Source organism: Mobula hypostoma, chromosome 2, assembly GCF_963921235.1.
Source record: "Mobula hypostoma chromosome 2, sMobHyp1.1, whole genome shotgun sequence".
In the NCBI taxonomy this organism is placed as follows: domain Eukaryota; kingdom Metazoa; phylum Chordata; class Chondrichthyes; order Myliobatiformes; family Myliobatidae; genus Mobula; species Mobula hypostoma.
In genome coordinates, this window is record NC_086098.1 from 170,960,830 (window position 1) to 170,980,907 (window position 20,078).

General features: G+C 43.8%; 1 protein-coding gene across 1 annotated transcript; it reads right to left on the minus strand.

Annotated features, from left to right (window-relative positions):
• Positions 1-3,027: 3,027 nt before the first annotated feature.
• On the minus strand, positions 3,028-19,470 carry pnp4a (purine nucleoside phosphorylase 4a). Its single transcript, XM_063074116.1, has 6 exons — positions 19,329-19,470; positions 16,567-16,730; positions 13,566-13,669; positions 10,572-10,747; positions 7,586-7,776; positions 3,028-3,876 (listed from the first exon to the last, which is right to left on the minus strand). The coding sequence occupies exons 1-6, from the start codon at positions 19,352-19,354 to the stop codon at positions 3,638-3,640; spliced, it is 900 nt and encodes a 299-aa protein (XP_062930186.1). The 5' UTR covers positions 19,355-19,470; the 3' UTR covers positions 3,028-3,637.
• Positions 19,471-20,078: the final 608 nt, after the last annotated feature.

Genomic DNA, 20,078 nt, shown 5'->3' on the forward strand with positions numbered 1-20,078 from the left:
CACAGGTTGTATACATACGAAAGAGGAAAAAGTGTTCTAAGAAAAAGATGACACAACTGTGGCTAACAGGAGAAGTCAAAGCCAACATAAGAGCCAAAGAGAAGGCATGAAATAGAGCAAAAATTAGTGGGAAGTTTTAAAAAACCAGCAGAAGGTAACTAAAAAGTCATTGAGAAGGGTAAGATGGAATACGAAGGTAAGCTAGCCAATAATATGTGAAGAGGACATCAAAAGTTTCTTCCGATAAATAAAGTGTGAAAGAGAGCCAAGAGTGGATATTGGACCAGTGGAAAATGGTACTGGAGAGGTAGTAATGGGGGGACAATGAAATGGCGGACGAACTAAGTAAATATTTTGCATCAGTCTTCACTATGGAAGACATTAGCAGTATGGTGGAAGTTCCAGTGTCAGGGGTCAGAAAGTATGTGAAGTTGCCATTACTAGGGAGAAAGTTTTTGGGAAGCTGAAAGGTCTGAAGTTAGATGTCACGTGGACCAGATAGTGAACACACCAGGGTTCTGAAAGAGGTGGCTGGAGAAATTGTGGAGGCATTAGTAATGATCTTTCAAGAATCGCTGGATTCTGAAATGGTTCCAGAAGGTTGGAAAATTATAAATGTCATTCCAAGAAGGGAGAGAGGCAGAAGAAAGGAAACTATAGGCCAGTTAGTCTGATCTTAGTGATTGATTATTAAGGATGAGGTCTCAGGGTACTTGGAGGCACATGATAAAATAGGCTGTAGTCAGCATGGTTTCCTGGAGGGAAAATCTTGCCAGAGAAAGCTGTCGGAATTCTTTGAAGAAATAACAAGCAGGATGGACAAAGGAGAATCGGTTGATGTTGTGTACTTGGATTTTCAGAAGGCTTCTGACAAGGTGCCACATATGAAGCTGCTTAACAAGCGATGAGCCCATGGTATTACAGGGAAGATTCTAGCATGGATAAAGCAGTGGCTGATCGGCAGGAAGCAAAGAGTGGGAATAAAGGGAGCCTTTTCTGTCTGGCAGTCGGTGACTAGTGGTGTTCCACAGGGGTGTGTGTTGGAACAGATTCTTTTTATGTTATATGTGCGTCTGATGGCTCTGGGCCTGTATTCACTAGAATTCAGAATGATGAGGAGTGACCTCATTGAAACCTATTGAATGGTGAAAGGTCTTAATAGAGTGGATGTGGAGAGAATGTTTCCCACAGTGGGAGAGTCTCAGACCAGAGGACACAGCCTCAGAATAGAAGGGCATCCTTTTAGATCAGAGGTGAGGGGAAATTTCCTTAGCCAGAGAGTGGTGAATCTGTGGAATGCTTTGCCACAGGCAACTATGGAGGCCAAGTCTTTATGTATATTTAAAAATGCAAACATGAGGTAATCTGCAGATGCTGTAAATTCAAGCAATACACACAAAATGCTGGTGGAACGCAGCAGGTCAGGCAGCATCTATAGGAAGTGGTAGAGTCGACGTTTCGGGCCGAGACCCTTCGTCAGGACTAACTGAAAGAAGAGATAGTAAGAAATTTTAAAGAGGGAAGGGAAGGGGGAGATCTGAAATGATTGGGAACGTCGACTGTACCTCTTCCTATAGATACTGCCTGGCCTGCTGTGTTCCACCAGCATTTTGTGTGTCTTTATGTATACTTAAGGCAGAAGTTGATAGATTCTTGATTGGTTATGAAGGAATACGGGTAGAAGAAAGGAGATTGGGCTGAGCGGAAAATTGGATCAGCCATGATGAAATGGTGGAGTGGACTTGAAAGACCAAATGGCCTAATTCTGCTCCTATATCTTATGTTCTTATGGAATTTGTATGTTCTCCCCATAGGTTTCCTTCTGGTGCTCCAGTTTCCTCCTACAGTCCAAAGACATACTGGTTGGTAGGTTGATTGGTCATTGTGAATTGTCCTGTGATTTGTTGAGCGTTAAATTGGTGGGTTGCTGTGCACCGTGGCTCATAGGGCTGGAAGGTTCTATTGCATGCTGTATCTCAGTAAATAAATAGATAAGTAGTTAGAAAAACAAACAAACAAACATAAAGGTGTGGACTCCACAGCCATGTGTGGCAATGAAAATTAAACCTGATTCTGTCAAATTAACAGGTGAACAAATAATTGGTTTGTAGTAGATTTATTTGTAGTTTTAAGGAGCTGCGCAGACAGCTGCCAAAATGCAACAGTAACATTTTTGTTTCAGTTACAAGTAAATATATTTTGTTGCAAAAACTAGTGTACAGTAAAATTCCGATATTTCAGCACACTTGGGACTTTTAGTGCCAGACTGTGACGTTGCAGATAAAGAGAAGTATCTGCTAACAAGTTTTCATGAACCTTTTATCAAGACTACATTGTATCACACTGTAATTTCCTGGTGAAAGGTTAAAGGGAGCATAGGAAACCGAGCACTGTTTGAAGGAAGCATGAGGTGGCAGATCCGCGTTGTGTTGATCTTTAACGCAGAGGCTGCATTTCAGTGTATGCTTTGATGTACATGTGACAGTTAAAGTTAACCTCCGTCTTTATTTGATAAGCTAGCCATTGAAGGATTGGGGTTTCTCAATGGTCTGATTCTGAACTGTAGGAGTGTTACTGTATCTGCTTTCCCAGGATGTCTAATGAGGATAGGTTGAGCGAGCTCCTTTCTAGCGAAGGAGGATGAGAGGTGATCTGATAGATGTGTACAAAAGACACAGATTGAGTGGACTTTTTTCCGGGGTGGAAATGGCTAATACCAGGAAGCATGATTTTAAGATGATTGGTGCAAAGTATAGTGTGAGAGAGTGGTCGGTGTGCGGAACACCCTCCCAGGGATGGTGGTAGAGGCAGATACATTAGGGGTATTTAAGAAACTCTTTGATAGGCACATGGATGATAGAAAATGGAGTATTATGTGTGTAGCCCCCCTGGCCACCCTCAGGGTCGCTCGGCTCGCTGTCGTCTAGGGAAACAGCCTCGGCCCCGCCAAACTGGGTAATTAGTTTGTGTGGATGCTGTGTGAGGTACCCCACCCTGCCCAAATAACAGACAATACACCAGATGCAATTAAATGATATACAGTTTATAGATATTACTGGAACTATATAATTAAAAGAGAATAAAATATAAAAGGAAAATAAAAGGCGCCACACTTATCAAAGTTCAATCTCTTCGTGCACAAAACCGTTGGAGCTCAAGGACCTTCTTCTTCACCCTGCGACCCCCTCGGACCACCTCGACCGGCCCCCTGGGACCAACAACGGTGGTCGACCAGGCGCTCCACACGAGTCCGTCTCCGTCTCCTTGCCGAACGTCCCGCTCGGGGTCTGACCCCATTAGCGGACTCACAGCACCTCGTCCATCCTCTGTCTCGCTCTCCCACCTTCTGCCCCCAAAACCCCCATACAAACAGTATCTTCAAATACACCAAAACCATAACAACTATCCCAATTGGTTAATAACGTACTTCTTATCACCCTCTAAACCACAACAAGCTGCTAGTGCAAACTTTCTCAGCGTTTAAGACAACAAAGCCGCATTCCCCAGATTAACATAACAAAGACGCCATTTTAATTAGCCTCCGCAGTAAAATAAAAATCGAAACCCCCTACATGTAGAAGGGAAGGGTTAGTAGGTTAAAAGGTGGGCCAAAGGCCCTGTACTGTGCTGTAATGTTCTACGTTCTGTCTTGTATGCCCTGCGTTCTAGTGGATGTCAGCTCCAGGCGACCCACCAGCTCCGTTATCAGGCTCTGCACCACACCTGTCCTCATTTTGCTGATACTCAGGACATCATCATGGTCCACCACTTCAACGTTGTTATACTCCCTTGTAATGGTGTTGGTGATCAGAGAGAGTCCGAACACTCGCAGGCCACAGTGTCTCGCCACGGTGACCTCGGGAACAGTGCTCATTCCTGTGAGGTGCAAGAACACATTGTGACTTACAGAAGGTTAGAGAGACCCTTGGACGAGAACAGGAACATTTCTATGAATTAATTAATTTATTTAGGTGTACAGTCTTCCAGCAACCCCCGATTTAACCTCAGTCTAATTGCGGGACAATTTACAATGACCAGATAACCTACTAACCACAGTGCTGGTTTAGATGTACAAGATGATAAGAGGAATAGATGGAGTGGAGAACCAGAGACATTTTTTCTCCAGAGCATAAATTGCTAATATGAGGATGCATAGTTTTAAGGTGATTGGAGGAAAGTATATAGGGGGATGTCAAAGGTAGGCACTGTTCCCTTTGGGGTGCATGACTGTACAGTAACTGAAATGCTCCCATACACATAGCCTTTGTTGCTGCACCGCAGAAATTGGATGCAGCTGGAAAAAAAGCTTATGAAATATGAAAGATTTTCTTTGTTGGACTGTTTCATTATACTCTTCAATTAATAAATAAAATCAAAAGTATGTAAATTTTCAATTTTTGTTCTAAATATTCATAGTACATATATTACATAACAAAACATTTCCTGTACTACGCAGTATTCAGGCTGTGTAAACTTTCCTGCTCAGAGCAATGGTTAGGCAGCGCAGCAGTAAAAAAAATAGAGGGAACATTGGAGATAGTTGCTTTTTTCACACAGAGAGTGGTGGGTGAGGAGAACACCCTGTCGGGGTGGTGGGAGAGGCTGATACTCTAGGGGCATTTCAGAAACTTTAGACAGGCACATGGATGATAGGAAAATGGAGAGCTCTGGAGGAGGGGAGGGTTAGGTTGACCTTCAAGTAGGTTAAAGGGTTGGCACAACATTGAGGACCGAAGGGCCTGTTTTGCGCTGAACTGTTCTATGTTCTGACTTTAAGCTATGTCTGCTGTTCTATCCTCAAATATCGCCTAACCTGCTGAGAATTGTCAGCTTTTGCTGCTGTTTTTCCATTTAGGTAGTAAATCATGGAGTGTTGAGGGAGGGGTAGCACCTCTGGTGAAGGGGCATGTCCTGTCCATTCTGGGGCAGCTCACTCACCTTTGGTCCCCACCAGGCACTCAGCTCTCACCTGTGGCTCCAAGTAGCTGTTTGCATACGACAGTGACCACACCCCAGTAAAACGCTTCAACAGGCTGGCTAAACAAGGTGAGGGTCGCTGGAGGCCTCATAGCCCGGTGAGAGAGAGACATGCCTGTCTCCGCGCACGGTCGGACCCGAGGGACTGGATGACAGCCAGGAAGGCGGTACTGCATGGAGAGCGAAGGGCATGACAAGCCACGGAAGGCGTCATGGTCATCCACTGCAACCAGGGAAGGCTCCAGTTTGTGATGCTTGCTCGTACCACTGGGCCCAGACTCCTGAGATCGAGAGAGTGAAACTGCCCCAGTGCAATGGTTTTTCCACTTTAAAAATTATCTCGCACATCGTCAGGCACGACGGACAACCATAACAGTATATCTTCTTTTGCAGATTGTATCTGAATATGCTTTACAGCCAAACAATTAGTATTGAAACATTGGGATTGTTACAGTGTAGGAAACCCCTTGCTATGATCTTGTGCCTTTTTGTTTAGCTGCTCTGTGCTTCCTCTGCAGCTGTAAGACTTTATTCTGCATTGTTATTGTTTTACTCTGTTCCACCTCAAGGCACAGTGGAGTGATCTAATCTGCATGAACAGTACGCAAGTCAAAGTTTTCACAAACATACTTCTGCCATGGAATTTTGACATCAGAATCAAGAACCACTAGAGATGGACTGAGTTTTCACTTAACCCTTCATCTCAACAGCAGTCCCACTATGGCGGTTCTTGTTTCTGAATGTACGCTCCGACATTGGTGGCTGTCCTGTCTGACGCTGACAGGAAATCTGTGCGGGAGAATTTTTAAAGTGGAAAAGCCTTTGCAGTTCCACTCTCTCGACTCAGAAGTCCAGGTCCAGTGGTACGAACAACTGTCACAAACTGGAGTCTTTCCTGGTTGCAGGGGATGATGACCATGACGTCCTCTGTGCCTTGTCGTGCCCTTCGCTCTCCACGGAGCGTGGCAGTACCACCTTCATAGCCATTGAATCTCACTGTAGATCTCATCTGCCCAGTCTGCCAGAGCTGACTTCACAAGCTGGGACAGACATGTCCCTATCTCACCGGGGTATGAGGCCCACTGGCTACCCTCACCTGGTTAGGCCGGCCTGTCAACGCAGTGTAGAGGGTGTGGTCACTGTCGCATGCAAACAGCTACTTGGAACCGCAGGTGAGAACAAATAATGTCGAATAGTACAGGCTCTTCGGCCAGAAACAAGAGGAAATCTGCAGATGCTGGAAATCCGAGCAACACACACCCATAACGTCAACTGCACCCTTTTCCATAGATGCTGCCTGGCCTGCTGAGCTTCTCTTTAGCCCATGATGCTGAGCTGACCTTTCAAACAATCTACCACTTCCCTTCTGCATAGCCCTTCAATTATCTTTTATCCATGCGCCTAAGAGTGTCCCAAATGTCCCTAACGTATCTATCTCTACCACCACCACCACAGGAAGCACGTTCCACACATTCACCACTCTCTGTATAAAACAGCCTATCTCTGACATACCCCTTCATGTTTTCCTCCAATCACTTAAAATTATGCTCTCCAATATTAGCAATTTACACCCTGGGAAAAAGGTACTGGCCATCCACTCCATTAATGCCTCTCATCACCCCATACGTCCCCGTCAAGTCACCTCTCATCCTTCTTCACTTCAAAGAGAAAAGCTCTAACTTGCTCAACCTTTCTTCATAAGACATGCCCTCCAACCCATAGAAACTTCCCTGTACCCCCTCCAAAGGCCTCACATTCCTCCTATGATGTGGCGAGCAGGAATGATTCTACCTAGTCCCATCGACTGTCACCTGGATCATAACCCTTCAGACCCCTCCCATCCAGGTGCTTATCCAAACTTCCCTGAAGTGTTGAAATCAAACCCGTATCCACCACTTTTACTGGAAGTTCATTCCACACCCTCGGGTTTCCCTTAAATATTTCACCTTTAATGCTTAACCTATGACTTCTAGTTCTAGTCTCACCCAACCTCAGTGAAAAAAGTTTGCATGCATTTACCCTATCTATACTGCTGATAGTTGGTATACTTCTATCAAATCCCACCTCACTCTCCTGCGCTCGGGAGAATAAGGTCCGTCCTTTTCAAACTTTCCCAATGACTGAGGTGCTCAAATCCCAGCAACATCCTTGTAAAGTTTCTCTGTACTCTTTCAATCTTATTGATACCTTTCCTTTGGGTAGGTGACTGAAGTTCAAGATTCTCTGATCTCACTGTCGAGTTGGATGTGAGAACTGGTAATCTCAGTTCACTTATAAAACTGAGGCTGAACTTAGCAATTCAGTTCAATGGCATATTCTGCAAAAGATAGTGAGCTTGGCCAAACTCCAGTATAAAATGGTGTTCGAGCTGTTTATACCCAAGTACATGTGCTAAGTCAGCACTCCTTCCATCCCAGGTCCCAGTTCTCTTTAGCATATATTCTGGAGCTTTGTGGTGCAGGATGGGTCCCCTCATTAAAAACACCCACTTTCTCTGTACTCAAAATTGTGTGGATAGGATGGACAGTGTTATGTCAATGCAAGTCTTTGTTCTACACTGTACCCTGCTAATGTTGAAATGCATAGAGATTTGTCTGAAAGGTCGTACCCACAGCATCAGCTCCGAGCCTGTGAAGAAGGTGTGCCTCAGCAATTGTCTCGAAGCTGGGGCCTCCAACCATGCAGTAAACACCTTCATGCATAATGTTGCTGCAGTTCAGCTCAGTGCTTATGTCCAGGGTCAGCTTGCCCAGAGCTCTGTCATATGCGTCGGACATGGAGGGAAAACGGCATCCAAACCTGCAGGCAAGATTACTTTGGTTATTTCATCAGTTTTTTCTTCTCTTCTCTTCTGTGCGAAGATGATCATTAGATGAAATGGTATTCTGTGCAGATATGTTATTGGGTTACCTTGTACGACTTCAATGCACGGTGTAATACTTTGATCTGTATGATTGTGGACTTCAGGAAGAGGAAATCTGGAGAACATACACACCAGTTCCATCAAGGGGTCAGCAGTGAAATGGTGAGCAGCTAAAAGTTCCTGGGTATCAAGACCTAGGAAGTTCTATCCTGGGCCCAAGATATTGATGACATCACCAAAAAGGCATGTCAGTGGCTATGTTTCATTTGGAGTTTGAGGTGATTTGGTGTCGACAAAGACTAGTACATTTCTACAGATGTACTGTAGAGAGCCGTGGCTATGTTTCATTGGGAGGCTGAGGTGATTTGGTATCTCACTAAAGGCTCTTGCAAATTTTTATGATGTACTGCAGAGCACATTCTGACTGGTTATATCACCGTGTAGCAAGAGGCTCCAATGCACAGGATCGAAGAAAGCTACACAGCTTTCTATACTCATCCATCTCCATCGCAGCACACCCCTCCCCACCATCATGGACATTGTCAAAAGGTGCTGCCTCAGGAAGGCAGCGTCCATCATTAAAGACCCTCACCATCCTGGACATGCTCTCTTCTCATTGCTACCAGAGGAGCTGGAGGTCGGACACTCAACAGATTAGGAACAGCTCCTTTCCCTCAGCCACTATGTTGTTTGGTTTTATTTATTTATTGCTTTTTTTTATTGTAACTTGCGGTAATTTTTATGTATTACCTGGCACTGCTGCCACAAAACAACACATTTCATGACAGGTGACCATATTTGGGGCTTCAGAGTTTGAATGGCTCTGCCGTGCAGAGAGTGAAGAGCACAAAGTTCTTTGGTGTACACACAACAGATGATCTAACCTGGACACACAACACCTCCTCATCAGTCAAGATGACACAGCAAAATCTCCACTTTCTGAGGAGACTGAGGAGTGCAAGGCTCCCTGCTTCCATTCTGACAATGATCTACAGGAGTGTCATTGAGAATGTCCTGTCTGGCTGCATCATTGTGTGGTACAAAAGCTGCAAGGCATTGGACCTCAAGCCGCTGCAGAGGACAGTAAAAACCACTGAGAAGATCCCTACCCCTTATTTGTGACATTTACCGGGATTATTATAGACAGAGGGCCTGAGGCATTGTTGAGGATCCCTACCACCCACCCCACAATCTCTTTGATCCACTACTGTCAGAGAGGTAGTACAGGCACATCAGGACTAGGATTGCCAGACTGGGTAACAGCTTCTTCCCCCAGGCTGTGAGACTAATGATTGCCTTGCCGCTACCGAGGTCTCATCACTAGGACAGTGAGCTGAGCACTGTTTACGTGTTCTGTGCATTACTACATGCGTTTTGAATTAAATTTTATTAATTTATTTATGGTAATATTTTATTGTATGTGCTGTGTGCGATATGCTTTGTGGGTGCACTGTGGTCCTAAGGAACACTATTTTGTTTGGTTGTATATACGTACAGTCAGATGACAATAAACTTGAACTTGAATATGAACTAGGTTGTCATAGTGGTGGAGAGGGTGGTAATGGGGACAAGCTCCCACTACCTATTAAAAACTCCCAATGTCGTGCATCTCAAATAGTCTCTCACAACCAAGTCCAGCTCCTGGCCTTCACGTGTGGTTTAGCTACGAAGCCCAGTGGAACCATTTCTACTGACAGGAGAAGGGGCAAAGACGGGTTACTAGCGCCTTAAAACCAGTCACTTTGTACAGATGGGGCTCGTCAGCCATGTTTGGCAGCTCATCTAGGAGAAGGAAAACTCTGGTCTCAAACCTCCGCTGCCTTGCAGCTACACCCACTCATGGAGAAGGCTTCGGGAGTAAACTCTAAGGGAAAAATCCAGAGCTGGAGTTCTAAGGCAGTCCTGCATTGAGTTCAGCGTTGACTGGCAACTCCTGCAATGCCACTGATGCCAAACTATATCGGTCTCTGCCATTCCTTTGGATTCATCAGCTGTGGGGAGTGTTGGACTCTGCAACATGGGCAACAGCTTGCTCTCCACATCGTACTGCCCTGGCTTGCATGTCATATAGACAGCTGGGATGAAACATCCATGGTCAGTCTTAATCAACAGAGGGCCTCTATGTACTTGAACTTGAATGCTTGGACAAAGAGGTGTTTTTGTGTGTTATGATAGTCCAACAGAGAGTTGAGGAGTGACTGGTTTTTGTCTTCTGAGTAACAGGAGGATGCGAGGTGGTTTGATAGATGTCTACAAGATAGATGAAGTCAGGGCCTTCTCCCAGGGTAGCAATGGTATACTTTTAATGTGATTGGAGGAAAGTATAGGGGGGATGTCAGGCATGTTTTCTACACAGAGCCTGGTAGTGTGTGGAACACACTGCCGGGGTGGTGACAGAGGCAGAGACATTAATAACATTTAAGAGACTCTTAGATAGGCACATGGATGATAGAAAAATGGAGGGTAATGTGGGAGGGAAGGGTTAGATTGATGTTGGAGTAAGCTGAAAGGTTGGCACAATATTGTGGGCCAAAGGGCCTGTACTTTGCTGTACTACTCTATGTTCTGTTTCTCTCTCCACATATGCTGCCTTACCGACTGAGCATTTTTAGATTGGGATAAAACTTGACAATACTTCTACAATTTCTTGGTATTGATTTCATTGGAAAGTTGAAAGGGAGGAAGGGCCAATGTAAAGGCTTTGATTGGGGGGGGGGAGTGGTTTATGTACCGCTCATCGTTGGGGCCTCGGAGAGGATGTTGCCCTGCCAGGCCTGGTATATTAAGGTGATCCTTGATGATCATGAGGTCTCCGGTGCTGTAGTCATCTGCTAGTGATCCAGCGGCATTGGTTACGATCAGAACTTCCACACCCAGTAGTCGGAACACACGGACTGGGAAAGTCACCTTGGGGAAAACAGGAGCAAAAGTACACATTAATGGTAGAGCACGAGACTGCAGAGGCTGAGACTGGGAACAAAAATAACTCCTGGGGGAATTCAGCAGGTCGAGCAGCATCGGTGGAGGCAAAGCAATGGTGATATTAGGGGTGTTGTAAGGGCGTCAAAGGTTTATAGAGAGAAGGCAGGAGAATAGGGTTCAGAGGGATGATATATCAGCCATGATGGAACGGTGGAGCAGACTTAATGGGCTAAATGGCCTAATTCTGCTCCCACGTGAAGGCAGGGGTTCCCAGCCTAGACCCCCTCAGTTAATGGTAGGGGTGCATGGTGTAAAAAAAACGGTTGGGGAACACCTGGTCTTATGGATGTTTTGGGTCGAGTCCTGATGCAGGGTCTCCACCCAAAACGTCTTCTATCCCTTTGCCTCCACAGATGCTGCCTGATCTGCTGAGTTCCTCCAGCATTTTGTTTGTTTGCTCCACATTAATACTATTCTAGAGGGTGACACAATGGCGAAGTGGTTAGCGTAATGCTTTACGGTGCCAGCTGTAAGATTGGAGTTCAATTCTTGCCACTGTCTGTAAGGAGTTTGTACGTTTTCCCCGTGACTGCGTGGGTTTCCTCTGGGTGCTCCGGTTTCCTCCCATATTCTAAAGACATAAAGGTAGGGTTATTGATTGATTGGTTGATTGACTGAGATACAGCATGGAATAGAGCCTTCCTAGCCCAATCACAGGGCAATTTACAATGACCTACCAGCTGGTACGTCTTCGGATTGTGGGAGGAAACTGAAGCACCCGGAGGAAACCCATGCAGTCACGGGGAGAACGTACAATCTCCTTACAGGCCAGCAGGAATTGAACCCGGGTTGCCTGTACTGTAAAGCGTTGTGTTAACAACTACACCACCATGCCATCTGTACAAGGTGTAAGCTTGCTATGTTGGTGCCACAAGCATGGTGACTCGTGCAGGTTGCCCTCGGCACAGTCCTTGCTGATTAGATTTGATGCACTTCACTGTATGTTTCGATGTTTTGATGTACATATGACAAATAAAACTCAGCTTTGTTTATATCTTTGTTTATATTTTCTATGTTTTCTATGTTTTCTATTTTTATCATCTTTCAGAAAGGGCAGCAAGAAATATAGACGGAGTTGGTGGAGGGGAGGTTGGTTTGCGTGTAGAGCAGAGCTGTGTTCAGCACTCTCTGCAGTCTTGGGCAGAGCAGTTGTCATACCAAACTAATGTATCTTGTTAGCATAGCATCCAATCACAATCATGTTGCTGTTTGTAAGATCTTGCTATCAGCAAGAGGCACAGGCCAGAGAAATTCCCAACTTCCAAACATATTTCATCCATTTTAAAATCCTTTGAGATATCCTGTATTGTGAAATATAGCAACAACTATCAACGGCATGCAAGATTTCTTTTAGAACTTAGAACGTAGAACATAGACATAGAAATAGAATTAGGCTATTTGGCCCATCAAGTCTGCTGCCCCATTCCATCATGGCTGATTTATTATCCCTCTCAACCCCATTCTTCTGCCTTCTCCTCGTAACGTTGGACCCCCTGACTAATCAAGACCTTATCAACCGCTGTTTTAAATATACTCTGTGACTTGGCCTCCACTGCTATCTGTGGTAATAAATTCATCAGCCTCTGTCTAAGGAGATTCCTCCTTATCTGTTTTCTAACATAGAACGTAGTACAGCACAGTACAGGCCCTTCAGCCTGTGATGTTGTGCTGACCTTTTAACCTGCTCTAAAATAAGTCTAACCCTTCCCTCACACATAGGCCTCCATTTTTCTGTCATCCATGTGAGACTCTTAGATGTCCCTAATGTATCTGCCTCGACCACCACCCCTAGCAGCACAGTCCATGGACCCACCATCAGAAACAGAATCAGGTTTATTATCACCAGTATGTGATGTGAAATTTGTTAACTTAGCAGCAGCAGTTCAGTGCAATATATAATCTAGAAGAGAAAAAAAATAATAGGCATCTGTTAGTCTCGTGAGACCATGGATTTGTGACTTGGAAGGTTTCCAGGGCGCAGGCCTGGGCAAGGTTGTATGGAAGACCGGCAGTTGCCCATGCTGCAAGTCTCCCCTCTCCACACCACCGATGTTGTCCAAGGGAAGGGCACTAGGGCCGATACAGCTTGGCACCGGTGTCATTGCAGAGCAATGTGTGGTTAAGTGCCTTGCTCAAGGACACAACATGCTGCCTCAGCTGAGGCTCGAACTAGCAACCTTCAGATCACTAGACCAACGCCTTAACCACCTGGCCATGTGCCAACAAAAAAAAATAAAATAAAAACAGGTAAATCAATTACAGAATATGTATAGTGAATTGATTTTTAAAAATGTGCAAAAAATAGCAATATTATATATTAAAAAAGTGAGGGGGTGTCCAAGGATTCAATGTCCATTTAGGAATCAGATGGCAGAGAGGAAGGAGCTGTTCCTGAATCGCTGAGTGTGTGCCTTCAGGCTTCTGTATCTCCTACCTGATGGTAACAGTGAGAAAAGGGCATGCCCTGGGTGCTGGAGGTCCTTAATATTGGACACTGCCTTTCTGAGACACCGCTCCTTGAAGATGTCCTGGGTACTTTGTAGGCTAGTACCCAAGATGGAGCTGACTAGATTTGCAACCTTCTGCAGCTTCTTTCGGTCCTTTGTAGTAGCCCCTCCATACCAGACATACCAGATTTGCATCCTACTGCAGTGGTGGCCACTTAAACTGATGTGCTGGTGTTTATCATTATCTATTGCAAGGTGCACATTGTCCCACGACAGGAATGGGATGTTGCCTTTACCTTTGCGAGTGAGTATCCTTCATACATATGGAAACGCCCTTGCATGCAGACACAAGTCTTCCCCTTCAGCTCTCCGAATACAAGTTGGCTCATATGTCCTTTCACTGAACGAACAAAGATCAATCATCAGTAGTCACGACAACTTCCAATGCTGAAGAGTTCTGTCCTATGACACGATGAACTCTTGACTTCATAATCTACCTCATTTTGACCTTGCTCCTCATTATCTGCCTGTACTACACTTTCTCTGTGAATGTAATACTTTATTTTGCATTCTGTTATTGTTTTCTCTTTACTACCTCAATGCACCGTTGTAATAAAATAATCTGTATGGACAGCATGTGAGACAAGTGTTTCACTGTACCTTGGTGCATGTGACAATAATAAACCAATTTACTCATTAATCCTTGTTCTTTGAAAACTTGAGCTCATCTAAAACTGATTCTCCCTTGCCCTTACTTGTAAAAAGTTAAAGATTAGCTTTACGTATCTGTCACATGTACATTGAACATCCAAAAGTACAGTGAAATGCATCATTTACATCATCAAACAACACAATACGAGGATGTGCTGGGGACACGACGCAAGTGATGCCGTGTTTCAGCCGCCAACATAGCATGTCCACAACCTTTAACCCTAACCCGTACATCTTTGGAATGTGGGAGGAAACCAGAGTACCCAGAGGAAACCCACACATTCATGGGAGAACACCCAAACTCCTTACAGATAAAGCATTATGCTAACTGCTATGCTGCCTTCCCACACAGAGGCCCCTTTATCCATCATCCCATTGTTAATGTCAGCTTGATTTAAAAATGTTCACCCTTGTTTTAAAGCTCTTCCAGCATTTTAGCAATCCTAACCCCTCTTTGATTTTAATCTAAGGGGAGAAGTAAAGCCCGTAACTTCCCAACTCGCATCCCAACTTAAAATGTGCATGGATTCACTGGATTGAATCACGACAGTTTAGCAACACTATGACCATTTTGAACATCTTGCATTAAAATAGACTTCTAATTGTGTTGTTCCTTGTAAAAAAAAAGTGTATCATTTATACTTCTCTGGTGAATCCTGCTTATATGATGCAGAGCATCCGTGCTGCTGCGGCAGGTAAGGTTCTTATTGCCCCCTATGCAGACATGTACTCATGCAGACGGCGATAAACTTGACTTTGACTTTGAATCCTCCACACAAATTGGTCCCTGTCGTTCCTGGAAAAGCAGTCAACTTCCAACAACTGTACAAAATTGTACCGTAATTAGTTCTCCCTGGCTAATTTACCTGGAATAATGTTTTTCATCAATCTGGGTTAAACATTTCAATAAAAAAAAATCAGGAATTAGGAATCAAGGTACACAGTTAATAACTTAACAATGCTGATGTACTGAGGGATCCTGGGGTCCAAGTCCATAGGTCTCTGAATGTGGCCATGCAAGCTGATAGGACGGTAAAGAAGGCATACGGCATGCTTGCCTATAGTAACTAAGGCACTGAGTTCAAGAATTGGGAAGTTATTTTGCAGCTTTATAAATCTCCGGTTAGGGCTACACTGAACATTGCATTTAATCCTTAAGACCATAAGACCAAAAGACCTAGGAGCAGAATTAGGCCATTCAGCCCATCGAGTCTAGTCCACCATTCCATCATGGCTGATCCTGGATCCCACTCAACCCCATAAACCTGTCTTCTCACCTTTGATCATCCTTTGATGCCCTGACCGATCAGGATGTGAACAACATCTGCCTTAAATATACCCACGGACTTGGCCCCCACTGTAGTCTGTGCCAGAGCATTCCACAGATTCACTACTCATTGGCTAAAAAAAAAATCTCCTTACGTCTGTTCTAAAGGGTCGGCCCTCAGTTTTGAGCCCGTATCCTCTAGTTCTGGATACCCCCACTGAAGGAAACATCCTCTCCACATCCACCCTATCTAGTCCTTGGATACTGTGTAGATTAAAGAGCATGTGCTATAAGGAAAGGCTGGAGAAACTGGGTTACTTTCTCTGAATCAGTAGAATTTGGGGGGGTGGGGAGATCTGTCGGAGATTTATAAAATTATGAAGGACACATATAGAATAGATAATAAGTCTTTCTTTTCCTAAAGTTGAAATGTTTAATACTAGAGGTCATGGCAATTAACATGAGAGGGGTAAAGGAGATGTGCAGAGCAAGCTCGTTTTTTAAATACACAGACTGTGGTTGAGGCTTGGAATGTGCTGCCAGGAGTAGTGGTGGAGGCAGATATGTTTGGAACATTTAAGGGGCTCTTTGATGGGCACATCAATGTGCAGAGAATGGAAGGTGGTGGTGGTGGCGATGTGGATTATTTGCAGGCAGAAGGGATTAATTTAATTAGGCATCATTAGCTTAATTAGTTCAGCACAACATTGTGGGCCATAGGGCCTGTATTGTACTGTTCTATCTTCTAATGAGTCATTAATTATAGTATATAGAGACCATTTGGCCCATCGTATCAGTGCTAGCTCTTTGTTCATCTCTCTTCTCTTGGTCTTCCGCTGTCTGGCCTTTTAAAGTGAATTATCCAATTCCATTTTGAAAGTTAAAATATCTCTATCAACATTTTTGGAAGCATTTTCTATGTAATACTGGCCTCCTCTCATTGGTAGCTCTTTTGAAATTATCTTTAAATCTTCTTTAATTACTTGCTCTGTTGCCACAGATTCTGTGTTTACTTGCACAATCAAAGTTCAAAGTAATTTCATTGCTAAAGTACATATATTTCACCGCATACCATTCTAAGATTCATTTTCTTGTGGGCATTCATAGTATATACAAAGAAGCACAATAGAATCAATGAAGGACTGTACACAACAAGATGGACAAACAAGCAGTGTGCAAAAGACAACAAACTGTGTGAAGACAAAAATTGCACCAAAAAAACCAAACGAATAAACTAGATAAATAAATAAACTCGAGATCTTGAAAATGTTTTTGAATACTTTTAGCAAACCTGTGAATGGGTCTCCAATGTTCCCTACCTGTGCTTTTAGGGAAGTTGGGAATATCATCGTACTTGAAGGACTCGTGATCATTGAGTGTCTTAGCAAGCATTCCCAGTCCAGAGCCGCAGATTATCGCAACCTTTGGTCGGCGTTTGATCCTTGATAGCAACCATTCTGCTGTCTCCAGATACGTCTCATAACTGAAACAATCCACACGGTCATCAAAGGCAAACACAACGTAATATTGTGCAAAGACGTAAAGTTATTATATGAGACAAAGTAAGTGAGTAGTGTCAGAGCCTCTTAAATTCTCTGTTACACTTCCCTCACATTCTCATCCAGACCAGCTAATAGATCCAATTTACTGTCATAGAATAATACTGTACAGTTTGGCCCAACTTCCCATGCCAGCCAAGATGCCCATATCACCAAGTCTTATTCGCCTGTGTTTGCCCTATATCCCTCTGAACCCGTCCAAATGCTTTTTCAATGCTAACATAAGGACTGCAGTTACTGGAATTGGGAGAAACTCACAAAGTGCTGGAGGAACTCAGCAGATCGGGCAGCGTCTACAGAAGGAATTGGAAAGTCAATGTGAGTCCAAGTTAAGGTGCTTGAACTGAAATGACAGTTGATCATGGTCTCAAGACCATGATTGTTCCTGGCAGATTTTTCTACAGAAGTGGTTTGCCATTGCCTTCTTCTTCTGGGCAGAGTCTTTATAAGACAGGTGACCCCAGCTGTTGCGTTCGTTATGAGGGAGAGCATAGAGAGCACACGTCTCCATGGCAGCATGCAGGCTATTCAACTAAACTTTATTGATAACGCTGCTTGTACAATATGTGAACTCTTCCCCATGTGGGAGTGGCTAACTACCACAACACCAACCGTTATCAATACTCTTCAGAGATTGTCTGCCTGGCATCAGTGGTCGCACAACCAGGACTTGTGATATGCACCAGTTGCTCATACGACCATCCACCACCTGCTCCCATAGCTTCACGTGACCCTGGTTGGGGTGGGGTGGGAGGAGGGCTAGGCAGGTGCTACATCTTGCCCAAATATGACCTGCAGACTAACAAAGGGAATGAATGCCTTACACCTCCTTTGGTAGAGACCTATCTCCTACCTGCCACCCCAGTAGATATATATATATATAGAATTAGATATGTAATGCAAAAAGAGGAAAACAAAGAATGCTGAGCTTCTGTTCATGGGTTCAATGTCTGTTCAGAATTCAGATGACAGAGGAGAAGATGCTAGTCCTGAATCCTTGAGTGTGTGCCTTCAGGCTCCTGTACCTCTTCCCTGATGATAGTCAGATTAATGTGTCCCTGATGATTGTCAGCAATCCATTTTCTTCCACAGATGCCGGCTAACCTGCGAAGTTCCTCCAGCATTTTGTATGTTGGTCTTTTAAATGTCCTTAGAACATCTACTTCTTCTGGTAGGCCATTCCATATCCAGAACACACCCTGTCCCTCAGGTCCTTTTGGATTCTTTACCCTCTCACCTTAAACCAATGCCAGCAAGTGCTTTTTCAGAATTCTCTTTTAATTCCAAAAGGGAATGAAAAGATAATTCAAAACTCAGCAATTCTGTGGATGGCACTGCAACGTGGTGGCCAGCATAGCACTGTTCCAGTGGCAGTGTCCTGAGTTCAGTTCCGCTGCTGCCTGTAAGGAGTTTGTACTTTCTTCCCGGGACCGCGTGGGCTTCCTCCGGGTGCTCCCATTTCCTATCTACGGGTGAGCAGGTTAATGGGTCACATGGGTGTAATTGTTCGGCAGGAAAGGCCTGTTACTATGCTGTGTCTCTAAATAAATTGGGCTCCATGAATGCATAGTGGTTAGCGTGACGCTATTCGAGCTCAGGCCATTTCAGAGTTTAACTCTGGTGCCATCTTTAAGAAGTCCCTGTGGATTGCTTGGGTTCTCCCGGTCTGCCGGCGTTCTTCCACAGTCTAAAGATGTAGGCTAACTGAACATTGTAAATTGTTCCGTGTTTAGGGTTAATTGGGGTTATCGGAGGTTGTTGGAAAAGTGCGGCTAGAAGGGCCTATTCCACGCCGTATTGCTAAATAAATACATAAATAAACAAACAAACAAACAGATAAACAAGCAAACAAAATAAAATGTAAAAAGTTCAATGCTTCCTCTTTATCTATTATAGTCTCAAACACATGCTCCTGCATTGTGACTCCAGAAATATTTCTTCCTTATCATATACTGATTCGAATTTCCTGTTCAGTGTCTTCAAAAAAACAATCCCACAGGTAGTGGTCAGATAAACTCTAAACATACTTCAGCAATAATGAACTTCACAGTGATGGCAGTCGTACACAATACAGGGAACAGGCTGCTAAGTGGTAAATAACCCAACACCATCTCCAACAGGACAGAATTTAACCAGCTACACTTGACAATCAGTGATGTTACCAATTTTTGTCAACACACCATTGAAACTTAAATTGAGATCTCTTGACTAGCGTTGTACAGAGTTCTATCATAATTTCCCCAATCTTAGATTCTGTGTCTCAACTAATAAAGAACAACATCACATTCCCTTTTCAACCACCTAACCAGTCTTAATCCCTTTAAGGATCTATTGGTGTTTCTGTTTCTCCAAAAATCTATTTCCTCCTATTTGTTTTCTAGTCTTTTGCTTTGCTACATCTTGACAAAAAGAAATGTTTTACAATTTTTTTCATTAAATTCTATTTGCCAGTTGTTTGTCCAGCTGTTCAGACCATCTATACGTTCCTGCAGCCCCAGAAACTAAGTAAAAAGACATCTTACCAAATGACATCTACAGAATGCATCATATCAAATCTCACGTCGTCTCCTTTGGTTCCTTACAGGAACGTTTCCCTCAGTTAGTTCACTAAATGAGCGCAGTGTTCACTGTGTGACCCCTCGTACAGGCCGTCAATTAGCATTTAAAGGAAACAGTGGCTTCCAATTGGCATTCAAGCATGACACCAAGTGATTGGCTCAAACAAGCTGATGTAAATATATGATTAAAATGGTTTAGTTAGACATGTTAATGGTTAGATGCAATAAATCTTCCTCCCCCTGCCAGAAAGAGTTTCAGCCAAGTCATGAATTAAGTGCATGTGATGCTTCCAAAAGTGGCCTCAAATAGAAAAGATTGTTCACTCTCTGAAGTTCAAAGTTCAAAGTAAATTTTATTAACAAAGTACATATATGCCACTATATACAACCCTGAGATTCATCTTTTATGATTATACTCTATAGAATAATAACAGAATCAACGAAAGACTGCCTAGCTAAAGCATTCAGTCAGAGTGCAGAAGACAACAAACTTTGTCAATACAAAAAGAAGAACCAATAATATAAATAAATAGGCAATAAGCATTGAGAACATAAGATGAAGAGTCCTTGAAAGTGAGTCTATTCTTTGTGGAAACAGTTCAGTGAAGGGGACGAGTGAAGTTGAGTAAAGTTATCCACTTTGGTTCAAGAGCCTGATGGTTGAAGGGTACTACTGCAGTTGTACAAGGCCTTGGTGAGACCACACCTAGAGTA